This window comes from Cynoglossus semilaevis, chromosome 2, assembly GCF_000523025.1.
Source record: "Cynoglossus semilaevis isolate Cse_v1.0 chromosome 2, Cse_v1.0, whole genome shotgun sequence".
Lineage (NCBI taxonomy): Eukaryota > Metazoa > Chordata > Actinopteri > Pleuronectiformes > Cynoglossidae > Cynoglossus > Cynoglossus semilaevis.
Genome location: NC_024308.1, coordinates 1,251,539 through 1,261,317, shown reverse-complemented (window position 1 = coordinate 1,261,317; position 9,779 = coordinate 1,251,539). Strand labels below are relative to the sequence as shown.

The following is a 9,779-nucleotide window of genomic DNA, read 5'->3' as shown; positions in this document are numbered from 1 at the left end:
GGGCGGGGGGCGGCGGCGGTGGGGGCGGTGGACTGACCGTGGCTTTAAGTGCGTGGATGCTGTGAGAGCGGGGGAAGCCCATGGAGGTGAGGATGGCGATGCTCTCCTCTGGAGGAGAGTTGTCCAGGGGGGTCGCACCCATGGGGCTGTCGCTGGTGGAGGGGCCGGGGTCCAACATGGAGGGCAGAGTGAGGGGCTCAGCAAAGTCTGAGGAAGAGACCACAACAGCCAATCAGATCAACTGCACCTGTGACTCTGACTTCCATCCAGAAAAAAAAAGGAAAACTTTCAGTTTTATATATTCAGCGGTTTTCAACCTCGTTCACTCAGTGATTTATTAAAGAATTCAGAGACGAGGGGTTCAATTTATGGTGTGTGTGAATGTATATAAAGTCAGTGAATACACAACAACATCTGGACATTTATGGACAGTTATGGTCAATATGTTCAGCTACAGTGTGAAAACAGACGGTCCACGGTCAAACAGTACGTTTGCATCAAGTCCTGGTAAAAAAAACTTTGGAAGTTTCTGGAAGTTGTCAACACAACTGAGATGTGTTGACAACACACAGGTCGTCCTGGACATTTATAAGAGTTAGCCATAGACTAACAAACGCTGTGCGCCCCCGGTGGTCAGAGAGCAGAGAACTCGTTTGAATTTCAATATTTTTCTCTATTTGCCCGACGTTGGGTTTTTATTTTTATACATTTTGTTCAACTGTGTTCAAAGTTCAGCAGAGATTTGAAGCAGTAGATGACGTGTAGTCAGAGAACCACTGTGATTGGCTAACGTCAAGGCCAATGGTCCTGTCACCAAACACCAAGGAATGTTTTTAATGGATTCAGAAGTCAGTGAAGTGAAGAGGAAACAAGGACGCCGCTGCAGCGTGTGCTCCACCACCAAAACCTTCATTTGTCTCCTTGACATTACAAACCAGACACACCTGAATTCTTCCTCTATAACTTTTATCTCTATATTTAATTCAAGTTCAGCCAACGTTGTTTACCATCATCGTCATACTGGGTAATTAAAATGAAAATTAAATGATTTGTTTTGACTTTTTACAAGAAAATCCTACAAACACAGTAATTATTACGGTGGCATTTTTTTCTTTTTTTTTTTTTTGCTGGTGTTAATTCATCTGACTAACTTCAAAACAAACAGGAGGGGGGGGTCGAGGGAGGAGGAGGAGGGGGGGTTGCCCTCATTTTCTCCCCCCACTCAGAGAAATGAATGTGACACGAGTTGAAGCCACAGGGAAACTGCAGAGAAACTGCTGAGAGACGGAGTCAGCACTGACACCGTTTTAGAAACGAGGGTGACATGGTATTTACAACGACAACAACAACAACAACAACAACAACAACGACAACAACAACGACAACAACGACAACAACAACAACAACAATAACAACGATGACAACTACAACAATGACGACAACAATAACAACGACGACGATAACAACGTCGACAACAACAACAACAACAACGAGGACGACAACGACGTCTGTGTGTTTACGTTTGTGTCCTGTTGAAGTGACGCCTCCGTGTGTTTTCTCCTGACTCAGGGATAAATCTTTATAATAATTAAACTCTTTTGATGGGCAGGTGTTATATATTTGAGCTCAAACGTTGTGTTTGTTGATCGACAGAAACACTGACCCAGGACGTTGGTGAAGCTGCAGCAGAAACATATTTCGCAGACGTGCAGCTGTTGTTGTAATTATTTGTCAGCATTATTTTTAGTTTCTGCTTCAGCTTCGTTTCTAACACCTGGACACTCAATTATCACCACTGCTATTTCTGGAGACTGTTACTGAAATAAGTGAGTTTCCCAGAGGTCGCGACCCAGCTGGACTCCTACAGTTATAGATGATTATTATGACTGAAAAACCTGAGAGAGGATCAGGTCTGGGTTCATCTTTCACTAACACTCTCACACCTCACCCTGTGACTGTGTTCTTTGGGTTTGATGACTCTCCCTTTCTTATCTAGACACAGAAAAGTTCTCTAGAGCTGAAGAGTTTCAGTTTTGTCTGATTGGACAAATGTTGTCCTTTAATGAAGAACAAATCTGAGGCTGTCAACTAACGGTCAACACTGTGTTCAGTTCATCTGAACCAGACTGACACGAGAAAAATGATTTAATTACATCCTTTGTTCTTCTTCAGAGAAAATGATTTTTTATGGTGTTGTATCTAAAAGTTTAGCCAAAGTTTATATGTCGTTTTCAGGGGGTGAAAAAAAATAACTTGAATTTTTGCATCATTGTGCTTTAAGTAAAACATAAGCTTCAGAAATAGGGCATGACGTTTGGAGAGCAGAGGTACTGCAGTCCTCACCAGGCTCCTCCATGTGAGCTATGATCCAGTTGAAGGCCATCTCTGGGCCCATGTTTCCTGTGTAGTAGACCGCCTTCCTGCAGGCCTCCAGGGGGAACCCCATCTCCGCCAGCTGCATCACGGCCACCTCGTCTATTTCTGGAGCTGAGGACACGAAACAACATCAATACCCTCAAACGCAGGTCTGCTGATTCAGCACTTCTACAGTAACCCTCTGGTTAGTTCCACCAAACTCGCTGGTCGTTCCTTCTCTCCTTGGGCCTCATTAAACACAGAGACTAAAGGAGGCTGGGCCTGGACGGATGATCCATCAAGGACAGACACAGCTGCAGCTAAAATATGAGGAGGAAAAGTGCAGTCGGCAGTGGCAGCACCTGGTGTTCAGGTGTTCACGTGTTCACGTGTGACTCCCAGCTCTGCAGCATCCATCACTACTGCCCTGCACCTAAACTACGTTCTCTCTGTGTGTGTGTGTGTGTGTGTGTGTGTGTGTGTGACTCCATTCCAAACACATAGTGTAGTACAAGGAGAGCAGAGAGGAAGAAATCAAATACTCACAGTCTGTGGAGGCCATTGAGTTATCTGAAAGAGGAGAAGACAACGGTTTCAGACGGTTTTCAATGTCCTCACTTCAAAGGTGTGACTGTTTTTATATGTCTGTAATCCTCATCTGATTCTCTTTCATACGGACAATGACTGACAGACGCAGCAGACATCAACAGACAGACAGTCAGTCAGTCAGACAGACAGACAGACAGTCAGACAGACAGACAGACAGTCAGACAGACAGACAGACAGTCAGTCAGTCAGTCAGAAATCAACAGACAGTCAGACAGTCAGACAGTCAGACAGTCAGTCAGTCAGACAGTCAGACTGACAGACAGACAGACAGTCAGTCAGTCAGACATTCAGACTGACAGACAGACAGACAGTCAGTCAGTCAGACAGACAGTCAGATGAATGGCTGCTGCCTGACTTTTCTTTCCTCCGTCCTCAGACTCCCGTTGTTCTCTAATCACGACTGTCTGCTGCAGCGTCATCGTGTCAGCGTCAGTCATCATTTATTCCACACCCATATGGAAATATTGTGACTATTTGTGACTTGAAGACTTGAAGAACACCATGTGTTTGAAGAAAACACTGGAAAAATGATGATGTGTAAAATGTCACATTTACAGCAGGTTTTTTTTCTTTTTCAGCAGAATAGAATTAAATATAATTGAATATGAAAATGTAGTCGTGAGGAAAAGAAAAAATGTCGTTGTTAGATGAGGTGCTGGTCCAGATTGTTTATATGCAGAGAGTAATTTCCCTCAGGGATCATTAAAGTGCTGGGGGAGTAGGGGCTGTATAGCGCCCCCTGTATGAGTGAGAGAAGATGCTAAAGATCTCTGCCTACCATAAAAACTGACACAACTTGACAAAGGAAATAATGTGCAGCTAGATTAAGATGAAGAAATTCATTTAATGAAAAAGGCGACAAAAAAACCCCATCAGTCAGAGACGAGGTCTAATGAGCTCTGATGACATCATCTGACTGGAGGGACTAATAAAGGAGGGAGCCAATCAGAACAAAAACAACAAAAAACAATGAAAAACTTAACGACTGAACTGGGACTGAGTTTCAATTTAGTCAAAAGATGAAACAGAAAAATTTGACTGTCAAAATTAACACAAACACAAATCTGAAGTTCCTTTAGTCGCCACCTGCTGGTCAATCAAGGTACTGAAATAAACTCAAGTTTTTTAAAGTAAAAAATAATTTAAAAAATAAAGAAAGCTGAAAACCAACTTCTACACAGATAAGGAATTTTAATGACTGGTTTTGTGAAGTGAAAGAAAAGACCAGATGAGACCGAGCCGTGAAGAACTGTGGTTCAAGCGTTTTAGAGGAAAACGCATTTATTTCTGGGCTGTGTAATCAGTCAGAGGCGCCAAGGCTTTTTGGGGGCAGATGGCTGACCAGTGATTAATAAATGCTGAGGGATAATAGAGCGGGAGGGGCGGGGTGGTGGGGGGGGGTAACGTGCAGCTGACAAACCTGCTCTTATGAATGAAAAATGAATAAATCAGCAAATTCAGTGAGAGCAGCACAGTCTGCTTTCATTCAAACACAGAAGTGCAGAGTTTGAACACAGGAAAGTGTTTCCACCTGTGAGTGCAGTCAGCAAAAGAACTCAATGGATCACATTCACACACACACACTTCACCAGGCAAACACCAGTGTTTATGTGAGAGCCACTTCAGTCTGGGGACGAAGAGTTCGGTGCTCGTCGTCGTCGTCGGCCTAACGTTCCTGTCAAACCTCAGTATTCCTCCGTGGACAGACACGAGAGGCACAAACAGTGTTTTATGTTGAGCTTCAGGCGGCACAGCACAGTCTGTGCTCCATGAGCGCTAAAATATTGAGGACACGACGACTGGATGCAGCAGCAAACAACAGAGGGAGGAGATTTACAACCACAGACAGAGAGAGAGAGAGAGAGAGAGAGAGACACCGCCTGAACACAAGCCGACACCCAGGTTCACTGTGTCTAAGGCTGAACATATATATCACTACATAAAGGCGTGATTCCATAACGATCTGGTTTGTTCATAAAACCCTTCCAGTTCTGTTCTCCCAGTGGCTGGACGGCCGTGTTACAACGAGCCTCATCAAATCAGGATCACTTATTAGGAGGCCAACAGCACCGGTCGTCAGTAATTGACTGAGCACGGCTTTCATCGTGGGATTCCATTCAATTTACCCCCGAGAGGAAACTTCATTGGCTTTGAGCACAATATCATATTGAAGACAATTTCACAGATCATTTAACACTGTCACAAAAAAAAAAAAAAAACCACCGCCCCTCCTTATAAGGAGGTTAGATTTCCGCTGCGGAACGACACACATCTGGTCCAAGGAGCAAAGATTCATCCATTTGTTTGGGTAGAATTTGTAAGAATAATGCTGCACCAGACGTTAAGGTGAGTTGATAAAAACAACCTGGGAATTTAACTGAAGGGACACAAACATCTTCAGTTATGATTTTAACTCCTCTCTCACTATGAAGTGGCTACACAAACCCAGAGGCCAAAGGTCGATGTGATACAGCGCACGTGGTCTGACTCCAACAGAAATCACGCCAACGATTTTTCACAAAACACAGAGGCTCAAATCAAAGAGTGAACTTTACAAACTGGTGATGAACATTTTGTCTGTTGTGTTTCCGTACCTCTGGTGTCTTCAGGAAGCACGATTGGAGGCATGAGGTCGGGCAGCTCCTCCTCTCCCGGCTGCAGCCCTGTGGCCCGTAATCGGTTCAGATCCAGGAATTCTGGAACATCGATGGCCAAGTCTGTATGAGGAAAAAAAAAACATAGAACTGTAAAAATAATAATAATAATAATCAAATAAAACACTGATCATTTCAGTGTGTTTTTATCCTAACATGGCTCTGGTAGTCAGCTGAGTAAGAAATCAGACTGACAGTAATAAAAGTGTGTCATCCCTGAGTCAGTGTGTCATATTTACACACTCGTACGTCTGTGTCCATTTGAGCCTCAGTGTTTTCTAACAGCAAAGACCAAAGGAAATGATGATGAAAGGGTTTGGAATGTGTTTAGAGAACGACTGATCTGATCTGAGTCTGATCTCAGTCTGATCTCAGTCTGATCTGAGTCTGATTGGTTTCTAGGTGAAACAACAACAACAAGATGTAATTATAGTATTGTATGTTCTCTTTTTTCTGGTCAGAAAATTCCATAAATAACATCAATAAAGATTATATACAAGTATGCAAGATCATAAATTAAATAAAAACTATATTTACTTCAGAAATATATTGAGAAAGTTTAGCTTTTGTGATGCTGTCGAGTGGAAACCAGCGTTTTACCTTGGTAAGGGTTAACAAGCATGGACTTATACTGCCCCCTGCTGGGCTTATTAACCACTGACAGTGAAGTACTTCCAGTACAAGTCCTCTCATTATTGGAGATGATTGGAGAACAACACAGCTGCTGTTTGTCAGCTGTAAGTCCAACAGATACGAACCTAACTTTTTTGGCACCCAGTCGAGACCGAACGTGAATTTCTTGATCTGCACGACCAGATACTCTGGGAAGGAGGCAAAACGGGAGGTTCTGCAGGGCCAAAAAAAAACACACACTTAGAATAAATAAATGAATGAATGAACGTGAATGTGCAGTAGTCATTGTTGATCCAGCGAGGACTGACTTGACACCAGCTGACTTGGCTTGTAAGGCTGAGCTCCAGAAGTCCGGCACATTCTCTGGCTCGGTGAAGGCCTGCAGACAGGCGGTGAAGGGGATCCGTGCTCTGACCGGCTCTGGAGGAGGCCTCGTGTTCTCCTCCGCCTCCTTCCTCTTGGCCTCGAAGGCAAGCAGTTCCTCTGTCGGTAACAAAAAGAGCGACAACGTGGTCACGTGTTAACCTGCTGTTTAAAGTAAGTTTTTTTAATTAAGTTATTTTTATATATTTTTGAACAGAATCCAGAATCTTTATAAAACTCATTTCCCAGAACAGTTGGTCCTGGTCCATGAAAAATAAACTACAATCTGGAGTTTGGAAACTCATGGAGCTTCATCCAACAACAGAAGAGACTAGAATGACAATCAGTAGTAATACTGTAGTACTGTAGTACTGCAGTACTGTTTACTGTACTGTACACATAACGTGTGCGTCTTCATGTACCACGGTTGGTGGCAGCCTCGATCGGGGCCGGCAGTTGGATGCAGTAGTCCACCCTCTGTGAGTATCGCACCCGACGTGATTGACAGCACTGAGTTCTCTCCTCCACCAGAAAACGAAAGACGTCGCTTGGATTCTCTGAGCCAGCGCTGTTCCTCTGCAGGAACGAGATAAAAGTACAGAAGAAGAAGAAGAAAAAAAATGACTGTGACTCTGTCTGAACCTGACAGTTAGTCCCTGATAATTCAACTATTATTATATTTAAATTAAATATATATATATATCAAACACAGCTGCCTTTTCTAAACCATGTTCATCTGCAGTATTTCTAACCCAGGACAAGGCCTTAACTCTGACAGTATCAGTCAGACGAGGCCTTAACTCCGACAGTATCAGTCAGACATGATTTTCACTCTGGTCTCCAGAACAACCGCTGCTGCCTGACCTACATCTCTTAATAAAGTCGTTCATTATGCAGATGAAAATGTGGCTCTTAATTTAGGACGAGCCTCAGTGAAGTGTCTCCTCATTTGGAGCGTTGGATTTTTATCAGTAACACTCACATGAACTCCCGCGGTCGTCAGGTCGCTGAGGTCTACACTGTTTATTTGAAGACAGTCCTTCTATTCTGAGCCGACGCAGAAATGCAATACAGTTACAATTTTTAACTCTGGTCAAGAACGTGGACTGACATGGACGGAGGAAAATGTTGCTGATGGAGCTGGAATTAGTCTGATTGACTTGATCGCAGCTCTCTGTAAACTAGATGTTGTAAAATAAATAAAATAAAATAAACAAGACTGACAGGGTTTGATGAAGGAACTGCTGGCAGACCAAATCCAAACTGCTGGAGAGTCAGCGCTCACATCCTGTGGCTGAGGCAGAAATAAAGCTTTATCTGGGCTCACTGTGTGACAGATAGCACTACACTATATATAACCTGTCTGAGAAAGACACATCAGAGCGAGTCATGTGACTGAACCAGGCAGAGGCAGAGTGTCTTGTCAAAAACAAACCCCCCCCCATCAGCTGCCGGCCCATGTGTGTCAGAGGTCAGCTGAGAGATGTAGAAAACTGTTTTTGTGTAAAAAAAACATTCAAATAAATTCACTAAAAAGAATCAGAAAAAAAAGCTAATTCATGCTGTACTTCCTGCTCCTTCTGTTCCATTTATTGTTAACGTGAACAACTTTCTCTCCACTCACCTCCACCAGGTTGATTACGTGAAGGAAAAACTCCTGAGCATCCTGTTGTCTGTTGGAGGTGAACTCAGGGTGACCTCTGCTGACCATGGCCTTAAACATTCTTGGGGAGATGCCTTTCTGCTGGAACTGAACAACAAAGATTCTGGGATTAGTTTAGAACATACTGAACATCCACACATCTTTGTAAACAGACAGACTGACTGACTGACTGACTGACAGACAGACAGACAGACTGACAGACAGACTGACAGACAGACTGACTGACAGACAGACAGACAGACTGACAGACTGACAGACAGACAGACTGACAGACTGACTGACTGACAGACAGACAGACTGACAGACAGACAGACTGACAGACTGACTGACTGACAGACTGACAGACAGACAGACTGACAGACAGACAAACAGACAGACAGACAGACAGACAGACAGACTGACAGACAGACAGCGCTCTCAGAAAAGAAGCAATTCTTCCATAATAAAACAATATCATTTTCTAAAGATTTAATAATAACAAATATTTGTTATTATTAAATTGAAAAATATTGAAAAATAATTGAAAATATTATTATATATTTTAGCTCTGATTATTAATGTCAAATTGGCAAATACATTTTTTGTCAGATAAACACATTTTAAAATTTTAAAATGCATTTGTTTTTTTCAAAAACAAAACACAAAAAAACAAATGAACTAATTAAATTAAATTAGGAGTTTTGTCCGTACATTCTTGCTGCATGAGTGACATCAGCAGCTCAACAGTCAGTCTGTATCAAAACTACCAAACTGTTCTGGTTTGATTTGTGGAGAATTATTAAATATAGAATCTATTAATATAGAATTAAGAGAACATTTCCAAACTAACAGATGGCAGTGGCCTCCACTTAGTCTGAGCTAGAACACAGACGCTACACAAACAAAGTAGTTTAGTCTTCACCAAAGTCTTCATCAAAATCTTCACCAAAGTCTTCACCAAAGTCTTCACCAAAGCACCAACGTGTTAGTACGTTCACTGAAGAACCGCCCAGAACTTTATCAAAGTGTTTGTTTCTTAACGTTTGTTAATGAAAGCACGATAAAAACATCATCAAACCACAGATATTATTTTCATACAATTTAAAGGAAATAACAGTTGTGTGTTTACATGGTCAAATAAAAACATCTCGGCGTCAACGTCCGTCTTAAAGGACGCCTCGTACAGCCAGTTAGAAACGAGGGACTGTGTGTGTGTGACAGTAACGGGTGAAATGACTGAGGTACAGACTGAACACAGCACATGCCAACACCAGCCCCGGCCCCTCGTCCCCCCCCCGACCGCAGTCCATGTGCGGCCAAAACCGCCCCCCCCAGCAGGAGGAAGTGCAGCAGCAGATCTCAGATCAGTTACCAGAGCTGAAGAGCTTTGAAAGAAACCCAACGCAGCACCACATCCCAGTTTGTTGTTGTTAGGGCTTTTTATCTTCTGATCAACAGTTAACGCAGGTGTTTACATGCTACGCTTAGAAAATAATAATCAAAAAAACATATATATATATATA

The 9,779-nt window shown here is 42.8% G+C and overlaps 1 protein-coding gene across 1 annotated transcript in view; it reads right to left on the bottom strand.

Annotated features, from left to right (window-relative positions):
- Positions 1-9,779, bottom strand: part of usp13 (ubiquitin specific peptidase 13) — a 27,905-nt gene that overhangs the window by 6,457 nt on the left and 11,669 nt on the right. Inside the window, 8 exon segments of the mRNA XM_017031238.2 lie at positions 38-207; positions 2,344-2,487; positions 2,902-2,925; positions 5,559-5,681; positions 6,377-6,465; positions 6,560-6,734; positions 7,037-7,190; positions 8,239-8,364. Of these exon segments, the coding sequence (XP_016886727.1) occupies positions 38-207; positions 2,344-2,487; positions 2,902-2,925; positions 5,559-5,681; positions 6,377-6,465; positions 6,560-6,734; positions 7,037-7,190; positions 8,239-8,364 (1,005 nt within the window).